Source organism: Kryptolebias marmoratus, linkage group LG8 (genome assembly GCF_001649575.2).
Source record: "Kryptolebias marmoratus isolate JLee-2015 linkage group LG8, ASM164957v2, whole genome shotgun sequence".
Lineage (NCBI taxonomy): Eukaryota > Metazoa > Chordata > Actinopteri > Cyprinodontiformes > Rivulidae > Kryptolebias > Kryptolebias marmoratus.
In genome coordinates, this window is record NC_051437.1 from 10,662,274 (window position 1) to 10,680,415 (window position 18,142).

The 18,142-nt window shown below is 41.9% G+C and overlaps 2 protein-coding genes across 3 annotated transcripts in view; one reads left to right on the forward strand and one right to left on the reverse strand.

Moving 5' to 3' along the window:
• Positions 1–952: 952 nt before the first annotated feature.
• On the reverse strand, positions 953–6,830 carry smim29 (small integral membrane protein 29). Of its 2 annotated transcripts, none has more exons than XM_017409383.3 (5): positions 6,705–6,830; positions 5,932–6,238; positions 5,073–5,098; positions 4,849–4,954; positions 953–2,285 (listed from the first exon to the last, which is right to left on the reverse strand). In XM_017409383.3, exons 2-5 carry the CDS (start codon positions 6,037–6,039, stop codon positions 2,217–2,219), a joined length of 309 nt encoding a protein of 102 aa, XP_017264872.1. In that variant the 5' UTR covers positions 6,040–6,238; positions 6,705–6,830; the 3' UTR covers positions 953–2,216. The 2 variants fall into 2 exon arrangements, with proteins under 2 accessions (XP_017264872.1, XP_024860289.1); XM_025004521.2 differs by having other exon boundaries at positions 5,932–6,271; positions 6,705–6,752.
• Positions 6,831–13,022: 6,192 nt separating this feature from the next.
• pacsin1a (protein kinase C and casein kinase substrate in neurons 1a) overlaps positions 13,023–18,142 on the forward strand; it is a 41,075-nt gene continuing 35,955 nt past the window's right edge. The window contains exon 1 of the mRNA XM_017409665.3: positions 13,023–13,227. The gene's annotated coding sequence lies outside the window, so the exon portion shown is untranslated. The remainder of the gene's footprint in view (positions 13,228–18,142) is intronic.

Below are 18,142 nucleotides of genomic sequence, written 5' to 3' on the forward strand. Positions count from 1 at the left end.
CAGCCACTCATTTTATGTCTCTCTCATCCTCTTCCGGCTACCCCCCCCCCTACCCTCCGACAATTTCAGAACATCATTTGATTTGTATACTGTAAGCTCGATAAGATGGGATCATTTCTTTTTAATGTACATCTATATAAATGTACAATGTCTATATTTCTATGGTGCCCTACAATTTGTATCAGAAATGGTCAATAAAGAGAACTTTTCTTTGTCTTTTGTCATATTCTCACTGTAATTGTTTTTTTGTGCGTCAGAGCCAGGGCCTGTCGAAAAGCCCCAGAAACATGAATGATGACTCTAAATTATCCTGAGGTGTGAGTGAGAGGGTGAACGCTTGTGTCTGTGACCGGTCCAGGTTGTCCTGGAAAAGGAGAAAGTGGGTAATGAAACTGAATGAGGTGGTTGGATCTTGGAGCTAAAACAAATTAAAGACTTGGCACTCCTTGAAGGAATCCTCCTGGATTTCACGCCAAAGGTTTAAATTAAGATCCCCACATTAAGAAAATGGAGTTAGCTGCTTTGGTCTAAACAAAACATCGGATGCTTAATCTCACGCAATATTGTGCAATCCGTTAGCAGTCAGAATATGTGTGGTAACAGAATGATTTTGATACTACCCTGTCAGATTTGAACTTTTCTTTTTGCTAACAAACAGGATTTACTGTTAATTCTAGTCTTTTTAGGAAAACATAGCAGTTTGAGCATGTTAGAGACGACTCTCAGCCACTACCACGCCATGTTTTAGCTCATTGTCTTTAAAACTGACCAAGCCAAAGCCATTTTTGTGTTGTGGTGTTGTTTAAGCTCAGTTGCCTGTGGCAGCCATCTTAAATCAGTTTAGCTCCGAAACCTAATCAGCTATAGATGCAAACCCAATAACTCCTTTCTGACCAATGGTTTTAGAGACATCTTAGTGACCAACAGAAGCACAAACAACCCTTCACCTTTGACTGCAAAGAAAAGTTGGTTTTTCCTTTATTTTCTTCATTGGTTCAAGCCACAGCATTACCGAATCTAAAGCATTGTCAGTGCGACGGCATTTAACGGGAAACTGGAATAACTCTGCAAACACATACACATCAGTAGTTTGACTTCAAGTGCTACCTTCAAAAATATTTCTGTCCAACGTGTACAGCTTCAATCGGTTTTCTAAGCTTTAATCTAAACTGGATTCAATAAGTAGGAGCTGAAGAGGACAGTACGTTTCATGTGCAGAAATGATTGTGAAGTATTGACAAAGGCTCTAAAAATACATGTCCCATGTCCAGAGCAGTTAAACAGACATTACATTCAACAAATGCGAGGCAAATAAAGTTGAAAATAAAAAATAAATGCTTTCCTGAGTGCTCGACAGTCATACCTATGGCATTCGTTGGAACAGATTATTTTCAGTCAGAAGTCGTTTTGCTGGTGCCATGCCTCGGAGACTGCATATTTCAGGCTCCAGTCACAACTCGTGTAAGAGTCTGGAGGAAGTTGAAAATTTACTTCTTTTGGATGTCATGCCATCGTTGAGAGTCACAGGATTTGGCGAAAACCACAAAGCAAAAACAAAAAGTGCATTCCATTGTCAACTTGAACTTAAAAAAGAAAGAGCATCTGTTTAATGTTTTTTTGGACTCAGAATGAAACCGAAACGAACGAACCTGCCTCGCCGCGCTCACTTCTTCACTTGTGAGTTTGTGATTAAAGAGCCGCCGCCGATGCGCTCTGCGAGCAGACCTCAGCACAACAGTGGCACGAGAGCTCAGTTCTTAAAACTAGTGCACGACGTTCACAACCTCACCGCGCTGGATGCAACACAATTGATACGGGCACCTACTGCAAACCACAGGAACTGAGCTGCCAGCCGCTTGTCGCCCGCAAAAAAAAAACATCAAGAGTGTAAACAGCGGCTCGTATCTCCTGCCAACCGGGACTTCTGACGTCATTGGATAACAATAAAAGTAACATCTGAATAAATAATCTTTAAATAAATAAGTCGAAGGGGCTGCTTTTGTTTGGCAGGCAGGACCAGCATCAGAGCTTCAGAAATTAATCTTTGATCTGTTTGTAGCACGGGGGGAAGGAGGGGGGGAAGCTTACTGTCATTGAGATAACATCAACAGGAGCAAAAAAAACCAAAACAAAAAACAATGTCATACATCTGAGTTAAAAGATGACTAATCTGTATAGCTGAAGATTGTCTCCTCTTTGCCATGGTTTGAGTACCATCATGCCTGGGTGTCTTTGGTTAGAAGAGGGCGTCGCTGTTGGTAACTTCTTGCCCAGCCTTGTACGATCTGAAGACAAGAAGCAGAGCAGTTCAGTCCAACACCGTCACATGTTTCTAATGAGGATGCGTCACACGCTTAGTGTTATGTAACAGCACTATAAACTCTCTGAGATAACCTAGATGATGTTTAGAGGTTTACAAATCGGTATTGCAGGCTGAATTACGTAGGGTTCTATGGTTTAATGATCATTACTCACCGTATCACAACATTCCTACACGTATCCCGTGTGAAAATTCCACCATTTTCCAGACTATGGTTTACAGATTATGTCCATTTTCAGGGGTTTTTTTGACAGCTAAGTACAAATTCTGTCCTCTAAATGTACAACACATACTGTACACCAGCGATCATCGACTGACAGCCGTGTCTGCAGGAAAATAAACAAAACACTTGCTTCATAGTTTATCAAAATAACCCCATAAACACGTCACCGTTTTCCAGAAATGTCTTAACCCACATGTAAACGATAAAATGGCCTAAAACGTTACAGTAGCTATGCCAGGCCTGTATGTGGCGCCGTAACCCTGCTACGAAACTACACCAAAAACAGAAAACAAGGAGTGGAGCGCACGCGTGAAGCTCGGTGTAAAACAGAACAAGAGTTACATTCTAAGGTTGTAGGTTAAATTACAAGTGGGGCTATGATATGATTGCTTTCAAAAAGTTGTGTTTTGCCCATCCACACAAAAACACAGGTAGCGTTTTAAGACTACTTCCCTTCTGGAACTCGTTTGTTTTTTTAAATAGATAATTTTGAGGCTCTTTCCTTAAACAGTTCCACAAAATGGCCACACAGACCAGTTCATCTTTTAGGAAACCCCTGGCCATTCATAAAACACCGGAGGACCCGCCCACGTTCCACACAGATGTGAGCGTTCAGAAATGAAGCGAGCGGGGCGGAACCAAAAGTGGCGTGGAACAAAAATCAGCTGCTTTTACGTTTTGTTTTGCGCTTTAATTGTATGACGGACATTTCCTGGACAGCAGCTCTCACAACACGGCGGATGAGCTCAGCGCAGCGGTTCTGTTTGCGTTCAACAAAGTATTTAAAATAAATGAACGACTGCTGCAGTTTGTCTTCCGTCTGCTCCAAAACGCAGCTGAAAGCCACTGGAAGAAAGACGAGCTGTCGCCCCAGTTCGCCATTGATCAGAAAACTTCTTAGAAGGAAGGAGAAAAAAGAAACAAAGAAGAGTTCTCCTCCAGATTGAATCCGTACTTTGTTGTTTTGGCGTTTAAATCCCGCAGCTGGGTGGTCGCCGAAAGCGGACGTCATCACTTCGTCACATTATTCAGCCACAAAGCCGGCCTGCCTTCTCACATGTGGACCATTTCAGCTCTGTTACTACCTCGCCTCTCGACCTAAAGGAGCAGCAGGGGTGGGCTGGCTTTGCTTTGTTGTAAAGCGTTAATGTTACCACTCACAAGGTTGAACAACTTCCTTAACAAAAGAGGCAAAACTAGGGTCCAGTTGGGAGTAATACTGACAAAGCAAAATAAATCGTGTTACTGATGAGATGTGCAACATACGGCAAATTTATGCTATAAAGACACACGTACTTAAAGCTTGTTTGGTTCACAGGATGTTTTAAAATGCAAAATAAAACTATAAAAATGATCACCTTTTATTTATTATAAATATAAAAATCACTTTTTTATTCTAACTTGCATGTACCGTATTAGAAGATAAGGACAAAAGTATAGAGACACAAATGTCCTTGCATCCTCATTTCTTTTTTTCTAGACTTATTCAGAGATGGAAACGACTAAAAGCAAATTTTAGACTTTCCCAGACTTTTAAGACCACACAGGAACTCATCCTGATATGTAAAATTTAAAACAATTTACACAGCTAGGTAAAAAGAGGAAGAGGTTTTATGCCTTGAAGTCGAATTCAAAGCCATTTGTTTCACTGCAGGTTCTTAAAAAGCAACTTTGGACAACATCGCCACCTAGTGTCACTCTGTTCTCTGTGCATGCCATTAGAATTAATGGACAACTGAATAACAAATATCTTTGAATTGAAATGCAGCACTAATTACAGTATTTATGAAATATGATACAAACATAAATAAGACGCATTATTGCTGACAATAAAATGATTTATGTACGATGATTTTTTTGGTCATATAACTTGAACATTTAGCCAAACCTTTTTATGCAGTCCCTAAGTTTCAGCAAACCTGTCTTGAAAGAAGATATCTAAATTATCTGACCACCAGAGGGACACCAAAACCCATCTGGGAAGGATGGAGAGGGATTTGAATGTGCATCATTAATAGGCAATATTTCTGCTTCTTACTGCAACCAAACCACTTGTGAAGAGGAAGAGACAAATTGGGGAACTATTGTGGCGCAATGCTTACAGATGCAACCAAAGTTAAATAACGTTATTAAATGTAAGTGAAAAGAGCATACGGGTTAGGTTTTTTATGCAGCCACTTGTGGAAAAGTGAACACTCGTTGCGCTGTGGACACATGTCAAAAAAAAAAAAAATCTGTTATTCATCTGATTCCTCCTTGCAGATGATGGTGTCTTAGAGAAAAACAGAACATGGCTGCATCTTACCCTCGTGTCCTCTTCTCTCCACAACATTTCCTGCTCAGCCTCGTTGAGCTCCTCTGAGGGATCGTATGAGTAAACCGGCAACAGCTGATGACGGAGTCTGTCAATTCTGAGCAACAACATCAAACGTCACACATAAGGAACGACATGAAGTATCAAGGAGATAACTGGATTTAAGAGTCGATAGAGGTTGCAACGAGACAACAAATGACTTTGAATGGTCTCACCTCCTTTTCCTACGAATGTAACACACCTGGAACAAAGAAAGAAGCGTCAGAAACTGTGAAAGATGATCATAAAACTACAGAGGATTCTGTCATATGTTATCAAGTCAAATTATAGTTTTTTTTTAATTGTGCGTGTGTTCACTGGTCTGTTGTGTTAGCAAAATAACTTGTGAAATCACTGGACAGACTGGACTGAAACTCTTACAAGGCAATCACTGCACGTCCATCAGTAACAACAGATGACCTTTTCGAGTCAGCTTTGTTTCAAGATGGCCGCCACAGCCAAGGGAACTTAGCAAACACGAAAGTGGTTCCAGCTGGGGCAAGTTTCACAGACGTCAGGTTGAAATTTGGTGTGGTAGTAGCTGAGATTGATCTCAGACACATTGTCCAAGAGCTAACAGATGGCGCCAGATCTGTGCTTGCAACCTTGCCGAAATGTACTGGTGTCAACCCTGTCAGCAAAATATCTCATGCACCAGAGGGTGGATTTTAGCGAAACTGTCATAAATGAATCGTTTGACGCGCATGTACAACGGGTTAATTTTTGGAGTCAAGCCGATTCGGGATGGTCATCACAGCTGACCGACATTAGCAAACACAAAAATGGTTAGAACTTAATCAAATTTACAGATACTGAGGTAAAATGTGACGTGGCAGAAGCAGAGAACACACACGGAACACGTGAGATCTCACTAAAACGGCTTTAACGCCGTCTCTTCACATTACAAGATGGATCTCGGTCTATATCTCTGCCACGAAAGGCAGCAGGCGATAAAACTACAGTCGTAGAATTACTGACGCGAGGGCCGGGACTTTGTCAACAATCCACCTTCTGTCATGTAGTCCAACCACTTACCACAACCGCAGCAATCACAGCGAGGGCTATGAGGAGGAATGGCACCACGTAGCCGACCTTCACACTCCCATCTGTAGAGGGAGGGGGCTGAGTAGTAGTGCTGTTCATGTTAATAAATGTTCATGGAGAAGGAGGGGGTCACAGGGGGCTGCTTGAGTGGGGTCTTTGTACGGGCAGCAAACCCCCCCTCTCCCTCCTGGTGGCAGACAGCGGCTCTCTCGTCAAGCTGCCCCCTTGTTTATGCCTCATCCTCGTCCATCATGTGACTTCCACATGGTATCTCTGCTCTCCCTAATCAGCCAGCAATCTGAGGGAACACCAGATGCAAAGACAGGGTTACCTGCATTACAAAGGAGCGACAAAGTTACATCGCACAGAGGGGGAAAAAACAAGCTAGAGGCGACGGAAGAAATAAACGAACTAATTTTAGATTTGAAGCTAATCAACAACAGCCCGTGTTAGCAAGACGCTGTGCTTTTTTAAAATCTGTAGTTTCGTTGTTACTAGATGGCTCAGAACACAAATACGCATGCTATCAAGACTAAAATATGAATTACCTACAAGGAAAAGTTCACTTTTAGGCTGAAAGCTTTACAGCGTTATAAACAGCCACTGTAAATGTCCCTGTTCAGTCGTAAATTCGGTGCCTTGTTGCGTAAACAAGCGGTAAAAAAGTGTGAATTAAATGACGTTGGTCAATTAATTTTATTTAACATGTTTGTTTTATTTAAAATCTCTATCGTACTTTATATTTGAAGTAAATAGTAACTCACTGTGCAGCGCTTTAAGTCCTCTCTTCGAGTGCCGTTTTACTTCCCTCCTGCAGCTGGAACAACTTCCGCCTGATGGAGCGGAACACAAATGCAACTTCCGTTCCAGGCTCTTCAGAATAAAAGCGCGAGGAACGCAAAGACGGAAAGTAGAAATTAAAAGCACTCGTCATTTTTCTGCTGTCTGGAATGTGGTTGGTGGTGTCCTAAAACGTATCGCTTCTTATGCATCTAAAACAAAAAAGAGATATTTTACTTAATCTTTTATATTTGTGTTGCTATTCTATAAATTCTACAAACCTTAAATGTTTAAACATAAATATTTAGTCAAAGCCAAAACTGACAATTGTTCATATTAAAATAATCTAATGTTAAAACACACAGTTCGAATGTGTTTTATTTGTCTAGATTTTTTTCTTTCATTTTATTTTTCTGTCAAACTAAAACTGATCAATGCAAAAAGAGTTTAATTCTAGAAAGGAAGACAATTAAAGTAAAAATAAACAAAATACTGCCAGAATGTCAGAAAAGCTCACCGTATAATAACACATCACTGAGAAATTGCAAAAATATTCTGCAGCTTTTATGCAAGAATGTCAGGCTTCTGCCATCTGAATTGTCAATTTGATCACATTCCTTTCCGCTGCTCCTATAATTTATCAAATAAATTTTATTTATGACTCAAAATATTTTAATTTGCTTGGGGTCATCTTTCACCTCACTTCCTCTGATGATCACTAGAGGACACAGTCACAAGAGACACAGTTTATGGGTTTCTTAACAAAACTGAAAAAATCAAACAAAAAAGGCAGCTTGTGAAAATGGCCATTAGTTTTATAAGGCGTCCATCTCCACAAAAAGCTCAGTAATAGACTGTCTCTTTAGAAGAAATGACGACTTAACTAAGTTTTTAACATTGCTCTAAGACAGGATATTCATTGATTTTAATAATACACAAATAAAAGAACTTAATTATTTATCTCTTACAAAATTAAATTCAACATATTTTCATAAATAAATGGATTTCCGGAGCTTGTATCTGATCTGGCTTCTCTGTCATGCAGATTTTAGATGTACTAGGTTTGGACATTTAGCCTATTCAGCAATTTTCTGGTCCCTCCTCTTTGAATCTGCCCACAAGACATGAAGGAGAGCAGTGAATTCAGCAGAAATTAAGTCAGATCCTACAGATCCCCCCGCTCTATAATCTTTTTATAAACTGGTATCGTCAGAATCAGCTCCCCTTCTAGGATTAAAAAAATAATTAAAAGTCCTCATGAAGTCAGAGTCCCCGGATGACACCTAAAGGAAATATGAGGATGCATCAAACTATCAGCCCCAGTTTGAAGCTGGAAAACGGCATCCTTTTTAACGCTCAGCCCTAAATTCATTCTAGAGGCCTGCAGCTGCAGATCTGTTCTCACCCTCCAGATCCCAGAGAGCTCCTGAACATCATCATTAGCATCTCCTGCCTTCTTATTCTGAAGCTCTTTTGTCTTCATTCATGTTGCCATATGTATCAGTAAAGGCCTCCCACTGCAGTGGCTCTTTCAGTTCCCCGTTGAAGCTTCGTGAAAAGCCTCATTCTCCGGCTGCCTGTCAGCCTTTTCTCAAAGGAAGGTGTTTTTTTTCAACCTCCAATCTCTTCCTTTGCTCATACGTGACATCCTTTTCAGGATTAAAGGTTTGTTTCTTTTTCAGCTCAGTTCTACACTGAAGGCTTTTCTTTGCTTTCCCAGGTTTTCCTTCTCCTACAGCTTTTCAGATTTGCTGGATATTTCCCTTTTCTTTCATTTCTTTCGTCATTACCTTTTTATCCCTCTGGAAGCATTCAGTCTTCAGCCATCTTTTTTTCTTCTGACCTGCTTGAAGTTCTCTCTTGAAGGCTCTTTTCTGTCTTTGTCACCTCTTAAGGTGGAAGGCACTCTTCATGTCTTTGAACTGAGAGGACTCTCTTTGAAGGATCTTTCTCACTGTCTCTGCCTTTTTCATCTCTGGTTCCTCTTTCTTCTAGTTTCTCTTCTCCGTCACACAGAAGCTTCTTCTACGTTTCCTTCGAAGAGTTGACCACGTTTGGGCCTCCAACTGGGCGTCCAGCTTGTCTTTACCGCTGATAAGTTTGGTAGTTACAACGCAAGAAGTGAAGCCTGGTGAAATACCCAATTCCACAAGCACAAATTTATTTTCTTTTCTATTCTATTCTATTCTATTCTATTCTATTCTATTCTATTCTATTCTATTCTATTCTATTCTATTCTTTTCTATTCTATTCTATTCTATTCCATGCTATTCTATTGTAACATTAATATTCCATTGATTTCTAGAACAAATTACAAAATTTCTAAAACCTATATCTATAAAATTTCAAGACAGAGTTTTAAACTATAAGATTATCTGCTGCTGAGAAATGACAGAGATGTAGCTGTTTTGGTCAAACCTCTTCGCTCCACGTCTGCAGATTTGACTGAGTCATAGCAACGTCTGTGTTGGTTAATGTCAATTAATTGTGGCTGCCATCTTGAATTGGATTTAATCCCAAATCTAACCGGCTGTAGATGTCCATGAGAGATGTTTTGCTTACACAGAGAGCGAGAGAGCAGACTCCAAAATGTAAAATTTCAAACAACAATCCTGTGCAATCTTCTAGAGCTCAGAATCTGTTTTCGGGCGTAAGTCTCAGCAGCCCCCTCACCAATTTTAGCACAATATCTGTAAATGACTGAATTACAGCTATTTTTGAATGGCTGTAAAACACAGTAAGACTCCTGTGCACGACATTGCCAAAAGTATTCACTCACCTCCCTTCTCACTCATATGAATGTAAGTGACATCTCATTCTAAATCCAGAGGGTTTAATCTGAAGTTGGCCCACTCTTTGCTGATGTAACAGCTTCAACTCTTCTGGGAAGGCTTTCCACAGGTTCAGGAGTGTTTATGGTAATTTTTGACCATTCTTCCAGAAGACTCATTTGTCAGGTCAGACACTGATGTTGGACAGAAGGCCTGGCTCACAGTTTCTGCTCTAATTCATCCTAAAGATGTTCTGTCAGGTTGAGGTCTGGACTCTGTGCAGGCCAGTCAAGTTCTTCCACATCAAACTCGCTCATTCATGTCTTTATGGACCTTGCTTTGTGCTCTGGTGTGTAGTCATGTTGTAACAGGGAGAGATCCTCACCAAACTGTTTTCATAAAGTTGGGAGCAGGAAATTGTCCAAGATGTCTTGCTAAGCTGAAGCATTAAGAGTTCCTTTCACTGAAACTAAGCAGCCGAGTGCAACTCTTGAAAAACAACCCCACACCATGATCCTCCCTCCACCAAACTTTACACTTGGAATAAAGCAATTAGACAAGAACCGTTCTCCTGGCAGCAGCCAAACACAGACTCATCCATCAGATTATTAGACAGAAAAGTGGAATTCGTCCCTCCAGAGGACACGTCTCCACTGCTGTAGAGTCCAGTGTACTTTTACTCCACTGTATCTGAGGCTTTGCACTTAGTGATGGAAGGTTTGGATGCAGTTTCTCAGCCATAGAAACCCATTCCATGAAGCTCTCTACACTCTGTTCTTGAGCTAATCTGAAGACAACATGAAGTTCGGAGTTCTGTAGCTGTTGACTCTGCAGATCGTTGGTGACCTCTGTGCTCTATGAGCCTCAACATCCTCTGAGCCCACTCTGTGATTTTACGTTCCCAATCACTTCCACTTTGTTGAAGTCCCACTAACAGCTGACTGTGGAATATTTAGTAGAGAGGAAATTTCAGGACTGAACTTTTTGCACAGGTGGCATGCTGGAATTCATTGAGCTCCTTTCACAAACATTTATAGAAGAAGTCTGCATACCCAGGTGCTTGATTTTATACACCTGTAGTCATGGAAGGGATTGGAACACCTTAATCCAATGATTTGCACGGGTGAGTAAATATTTTTGCTAGCATAGTGTAGCAAAACACCATCATAGATCTGCACATCTTTATTACAATGTCAGCTTCGCACTTATGCAGAAATACATCATGGGGTGTCTTCTTAATCATTTCAAAGCCCTGACTTTCCTGCTCCACGACCACCTGGTGTGTAAATACGTATGAGCTTAATTGAAAACACAAAACATCAGGTCTAAGCACTACAACGAAGCAGTAACTGTGCAGGGGTAGATTCACACGAGGAGTCTCTTCCCACAATGCCTTGCAAATGAGCCTTTGGAGTCTATGAAATTTTATATGATGCTGCTGAGCTGAGGCTGTGTTTTTAAAATTGTACAATAAAAAAAAAAATACTGTGTGTGTGTATTGCCATTTTGTTTTATGAAACGTTTCGGACTGATTGCACTGTCAGCAGTTCACCACTAGATGGCATTACGTATATTTCAGTCAAAAAGAGGGACATGTTTATGACAGAACAGATTTTTCCTTGTGCCCATAAAGACTGCTGATGTGCAGCTGAAACTGAATAACATGCTCACTTGTTAAATGCAGTTGCGATTGTGACCCTAAAGCCTTTCAGACCTGCAAACCCCAAACTAACTGCACTCTTCCTCACATGGTTTTCTCATTAAAGGCTCACACTGTAACCACAACAATCTACTGTCACAAAAGAGATGCCAGGAATGAAGAAACAGTCCTCGCGGATAAGAGTTCGGCCTCCACCTTACCCAGAGAAGGGTGTTTCTATTGGTTATTAAATATAGATTCGGCCGAAGTCATTATGCGAAGTTGGTAAATATGTGGTGCATATTTGACGAAGGGCTTAGATGAGTTAAATGTGAATGTGTGACAAAGTATGCAAGCATGGTTAGCTGTAATGAACTGAGCAGGAGTCTGTGGCTGGAGGGAGCAAATAAACAACTTGATCACATCCTAGAGGAGAAAACTGGACTGGAAGACATGTTTTGGCAGAGTGTCCCATTCCTTTTGGGGGGGAAATGATGGCTCCTGAACCCCAGATCTACCAACCACACAACTAGATATCTGCTAATGCCCTACTTTAGAGGTTAGTTTTTTTTTTGTTTGTTTTTCTTGCAGTAGCACCATATCTGACGCACTCTTGTCTTTAGGGTTGAGGACAGACCCTTTGTTCATGAGTTCTGAGTGGATTAATGACAAAATGCTAATAGAAACAGTGCACTGTTTGTTAAAGTGCTGGCATGTGTGCATTGGCTAGACTTCACTTAATTTTATAGTTTTTGTTTGCTTTATCATCACCTGCCATCATGAAAGGCAGGCAATCATGTAATTGTTTGTGTCTGTACATGCGTTTGTCTGTCTGTTAGCGAAACATCTCATAAACCACTGGACGATTCTGACTGAAACTCTAGGAAAACATCACTCTACAGCTGGTCAACTGGTGTCAACTCTATACGAGATGGCCGTCAGCTAATCAGCCTCAGTGGACACAGACATGGCTGTAACTCTGTCACTCTTTACAGATGTTTACAGGTGGTAGTAGCTGAGAGTCAACAGATCACGAGAGGAAGCGGGCGACATGCGTTCCTACAAGGAACGCCGGGCCTCAGCCACTCTCTCCCTGCTGTGCTGACCATAATTGTTCTTCACTGTCCATGTTTGCAAATTCCTAGCTCTTGGCTTGTTAGCAATCAAGAGGAAGGGAAAGAACAAAAGGAAGAAAAAAAAGAACAAATTGGCACAAAATGTACAATCATGAAAATCAGCAAGTGAGCAGAGGCTCTTCATGAGCTCGGTGAGGGGATGAGTCAGTTCGGCAGCTAAAAGGAAGAAGAAGAAGAAGAAGAAGAAGAAGAAGAAGAAGAAGAAGAAGAAGAAGAAGAAGAAGAAACACTCTGTCCACCCTCCACCACCACCACCCTTCTTCTGTGCGGTTTGGCGTGATGTGGGCGGGGCTTAATAAGAAAAGGTAGGGTTGGGAGGGGGACACCTCCTTTCTAAGGGGAGCTCCTGATTGGTTGGAAAGCGGAAGGCACATGCAGGGTTCTCCCCATCCTTTGAACATCCTCATATGGATATATAAATATATGTTTGAAATGGAAAAAAACACAGATCGGCTCGTGAATCACCACCCAAAACACTGACACAAAACAAACAAACAACAAAATAAAATAAAATAAAATAAAATAAAATAAAATAAAATAAAATAAAATAAAATAAAATAAAATAAAAACACTGCAGACTAATTGTGTGTCTCTCTCTCTAGTTTGTGTGCTCAGCATGGTGGCGGTGGGATCCAAAGGTAGCTGTAGCCTATTTCTTTCGTCCATTGAGAGTAAAAGCTGGGCCACCCCCCTACTGCCGCCCCCCCACCCAACATTCTTCCCTCTGCGCGCGCCTGTGCCGTGGAGCTCCCCCCTCGCTGCGCGCATCGTGATCTCGTGGATGCAGAGAGTCTCGCAGAGGGTCACCTTCTGTTCCTGCAAAGTGTGTGTGCGTGTGTTTGTGTGTGTTGCGCGCGCGCGTGCGCGAAGTGTGTGAGTGTGTGTGTGTGTGTGTAGGGGGGAAAAATACAGCAGCAGAGGCTGTTGGGAAGCAGCAGCAGCGCCACGAGCAGCATCTCTGGTAAGTCAAACCCACACGTGTGTGTTTGTGTGTGTGTGCCACATCGGTGCACTGACTGTGCGCTGACTTTTCTTTTTAGCAAAAAAAAAAATAGGCTATATATATTTAAAAAAATGGAGGAATATGCATCATTTGGCTCCTGTCCTCTGCTGCAAAACCGAGTCCCTGACGCTCAGAGGTTACACTCTGATTATTCATGCGTCATGTTACACCGTGTTCCACCGTTTGCGTGAAGATGTGCGCCATGGAGTGAAGCTGAGCCATCTTTTGCATCACCTTGAGTTCCCCCCGCGCGCTTTGTTTCCAAGTGAAAACGCACGATGGAGACGTTTGGTTTGGTTTCAGCCTCGAACATCATCGTTTCCTTCCGAACTGCAGCTCTGTCCGTGAAAGACAAACAAACAAACAAAAATTTCACATCAAAGCCAATATCTGTGTTGATTTCACTAAATATTAAACATTAAAGACGCTGGTGGGCCAAGGTTGGGGCAGGATTGCTTTTTTTTTTCTTTCTTTTTTCCCTGCGCCTTTCCGTGCGTCACGGGCCAAACAGGACCGTGAATTTGAACTTGGTCGATGAAATAAGGTGAATCGGACTGGGATTGATGGGGTCGGATCGTCCCTCTGTGTATTTGCGAGGGTTTCTGGCTGAAAATGGACCCTGCATGTTAATGAGAGCGCTCCGCTCCGACGTTATGTAATTGGTTGTCACAGCACAGCGAGGAGCCATCTCTACCGTCATTGTTTTTCTCTGACAAACCAGCAGCGCCACGGAGGAAGAGGAGGAGGAGGAGGAGAAAGGGAGCATCCTGCTTTCGACACGGGATTAGGTGCATGTGGTCCCTTTAATCATTCATCAGATCTGCTCCCCAGCTGAAACGCATCTGAGCTTGCTGCTGGCTAAAGTGCTAGAAAGCTGACTTTAAGGGGTTTGTGTCTCTCTCCCCTCCACACAACCCCTCCCCCGTAAAGAGGATGAGGATGATGATGGGTTTCAGGGGCTGCTGCATGATTCTCCTCTTTGTTTTGGCAAAGATGGAGTCTTCGGAGCTTGTTTTTTTTCTTCCCCCGGAGCTGTCCGAGGTGCTGAACCCGCTCTTTAGTGCGTGTCTGTCAGCAGTCAAGGTGCCCCCCAGGGAAAGGAGATGATGATGCTGTCAGGGGGTGGGTGGGGGGTAATCCAATTGTTCTGCAGAGAGCAGACTTAGGGAGTGCTGCCTATTTATTAAAAGGACTCCTTACTCTGTGAAGTGGAGAGAAGGTGAAGTCTTTCCATACACCTATCACTAAGGTTATAAACAATCATTATCTTACCTGTTGTGGATAGCACTTTGAACGACCTTAGTTTGGAGGCATAAAGTTTAAATCTGACCAAACCGACAAGATGACGGCTAGTCCGAGCTCCATTCTTAAATATTTCACAACCGTTTGCGGGACCATCATTCCATAAAACCCTGTCGCTGTTCTTATTAGCTGGAAAGGCAAAAGGCAGACGATTATGTTTTTCCCTGTGTCTGAAACTGACATCTCGCGACACTGCACAAGATTGTGCAGAGCAATGTTTTCAAGATTTGACCAAACCGGCTACAGCTCCGTCTTTTCTCAGCACAAGATGAGTTCAGTTTAAAGTGCCAGGCCTTTAATTGATGAGCACAGCGACAGCAGAGCGAAGCAGCACTTCTGAAGCTCCTCAGGCAGGAATCACTTCCCCTCTCAAAGTTTCCATTCTTAGCTCACGGCCCGATTTTGGCTGCACTTCAGTCTTGGCTGTGTGAGGACTAGCTATTTGCTTGTAACGCCGGTCTGACGTAAACCCTATTTCTCCAAACTGAAGTCATTCAAAGAGCTATCTTCAGCAGGTAAGATATTACTTCTTCGTAAATGAACAACAGAAACCAGCTTTAAAATAACTGGAATATCCTGTCCTTGTTCCTTTTAATTTTGCAGTTATTTATAAATTCAGTCCATCTTAATGTCGAACGTAGCTGTCAGCACATGCAGAAACTGAAAATGTGGACAAGTTCATCATCAAATTTGGACCAAGTTTGGATCTCTAAGGTACTCATAAAGCTCTGTGAACAGATTGGTTTCTGATGATAGAAGTTAAGAACTAAGTAAAGTATCATGAAAAACAAAACAGCATCACTTGAGTGGGTTTTTGTTGTTTTAAGCAAACTTTTTCCTTTTTATTTATTTATTTTTTCATTTTTGAGACACTATGTTTACTCTCTGGAAAAATAATGACCTCTCCAACTTCCTGCGGCGCAGAGAGTGGGTCTGCAGCGCAGCCTATTTTATGTGTTTTCATGTTTGGCTTGTTTTGACGGCAGCGAGGCAGCATCCTGCTGAACAGAAAGTCTCTTGTCTGAGTTTAATGATCATCATGCAACCAGCGGTTTGAGCTGCGATAAAACAGTCATTTTGTGAATGTCGTCTACCACCAGAGGGCTGTTGACAGCAGCCCTAACTCGGGAAACTCTAATCAATTTAGGAAGTCCTGATGAGTTTAGAGTGTCTTTAATCAACCGTCAGCTTGGATTCTTTTTGACTTTGTGACCATAATCACAACAACTGACAGGGGATTACAGTGAGGGTGGGACTGCGGTTAAAGCCAGTGGTTGTCGAGAAAAATGGCTGAAATAATGGAAGATGTAAAACAGTGATCATCAACTAGTGGCCTGTGGGCCACTTCTGGCCAACAAGGGGGCTTTTTTCAGCCCACGGGAGAGGGATGTGAGGATGGAGTTGAGATTCATTAAAACTGCAGTTTTGCATTTTTCTCTTTCTGACCATAAACAAGTTCTATCTTCCTGTTTCTTACAAATGTCAATATTCAGTCTGGGTTAAAAAGAAACATGCATACACACACACACACACAAACAAATGTCCTGCCTATTAGGATTATACTGTGCAACTATGTCCCTGAAATTATAGATAGCCATTTCTTAAAGAATTGCCTATTAATTTGGCAAGAAAGTTAACATAATAAATAAATAAGAAGATACAGAAATTAGATTTTATAATGACACAAAATAAATAAATATAATCTACGACTCACGTGGCCATCTTGTGGCTCGGAGGCCACATCTGGTCTGTTAAGAAGAATTCTGGCCCTTGAGCAAATTTGTTGTTGACCCCTGCTGAAAATGACAATCTAAGCTGATCAATAATGTGGCAAAGAAATGGACAGTTTCGGTCCAAATACTCAGATTGGAAGTGGTCTTAAAGTGCCTCTGACAGAGGGGAGTGCTGTGTTTGCTCATGTTTTGGTGACCTCTCCGGTTATTGTTAGCCCTGTGTGTTTGTGGAGTGTCACGTGTCGGGAACGGGGGAGGGTGTGTGAAATGGTTGGGTCGACGTGTTTCTAAAAGCCTTCAGCGACTGAAAGGGTTAAGGCTGCTGTTTGAAGAGGAGATAGGTCCTTTCTGACAAGGCGTGAAAAACAGCAACAACAAAAAAAGAAAACGAGGCGATGTAAGAGCGGAGTGTCTGAAGGGCGGCCGGAGTGTCTCATTTCTCTCTCAGCACAGAACACACACGAGGAAGACTCTCTCCTCAGAGGAAGATTGATGGTGTTAGAGATGATCGAAAGCATCTGCGGCAACTTTCGCACGACGGATAGAATCTCAGTTTGGACCGAGCCAACCCTGGGTAGTTTTACATTAGCAGGGTTAGGTTGTCAGTTTGACCCAGTGCTGGGTTACATTTTCTACCCAAAAATTGGATCAAAAATGACTAATTTGTTGAATTAGTTACCATTTGGTTGAGCCATAAAGAACCACTCAGGATCTGGGTTATTAGACAACTAAAAGCTAGCTTGATGCAGCTGCATGGTGGTAAGAGCTAGCCAGCACTTACCACTATTAGCAACAGCTAGCTAGAACCAACTAATGTCATTTTAAGAAACCAAACTAACTGTCTAGTACAAGCTAAAGTTATTAACAAAGCAGTTTAAAAACCTTACTTATCGCAGCTTCAAGCAGAGGTCCAGTTTAGTCAACCTTTGACTAAAAATGGCAGACTGTGGTCAAGTCAACCCAACCTATGACCCAGTAGCTTTAACCCAGCAATGGAGTTATCAAAATAACCCAAAGTTTTTAGTGCGTAGATAGCATTTGAATACTTTTAGCTAATAGCTAGTCTTTTGCTACGTTTATTTTTTAGCTACTTTGTTTCTGGTTTTGACTAGCATTTTGCTACTCTCATCTTCTAGCCATCATTTTGCTACATTTAGCTTTTAGTTAGCCTTCTGGCACTTTTAGCTTTTAGCTCACATTTTGCTACTTTTGACTCTTAGCTGGTGTTCTGCTCTTTTAGCCTGAATGACCCCATTTCAGCTTCTTCAGCAAATTTCAGCGTTCACACCACATCATCGCAGAAGAAGCCGTCTGTCTGATTTTGAGTCACCTTTATATCAGCTGCAGTTCGTGGTCACCGTTCGCCTGATCTCATGCATCACTGTTCAGCTGCACAAACCCAGCATGGGTCGCCCCCCCCCCCCACACACACACACTGCCTTTAAGAACCCAAAATGGTTTCCTTGCTACACACCACAGGGGGGGCTTGTTTACGGTTGAACCTGTGAATGAAGCAGTTCGACGTAAAGCTTCATGGGGTTAATAAAGGTTGTGGATGTGATACCAGCTGATCTGTTAGTGCTTGCAGTAAGTGTTGGGAGGGACTCTCAGCTACTACCACACCAAGTTTTTCCTCAATGTTCGTAAAACTGACCAAGTAGTAGACATTTTATGGTGTATTGATTAGCTGTCTGCTTTCTGGACTTTTATACAGCAGAGATGTTGTCAAACATGCAGAATGTCACATGGATCTGATGCTGCAATAAACCAAATGGCAAAATATAGAAAAGATGTTTTTCTTTAGATTGCAGAATTTGAACCTGCGTTCTTTGAGCTGC

What these genes read in the sequence shown, in the direction of transcription:
- smim29 (XM_017409383.3), bottom strand. Translation starts at nt 6,039, where the DNA reads ATGAACAGCACTACTACTCAGCCCCCTCCCTCTACAGATGGGAGTGTG. An exon ending in CTGTGATTGCTGCGGTTGTG is followed by an intron (nt 5,099 to 5,931) that starts GTAAGTGGTTGG and finishes TCTTTGTTCCAG; the next exon opens with GTGTGTTACATTCGTAGGAA. An exon ending in GGAGAGAAGAGGACACGAGG is followed by an intron (nt 2,286 to 4,848) that starts GTAAGATGCAGC and finishes TCTTGTCTTCAG; the next exon opens with ATCGTACAAGGCTGGGCAAG.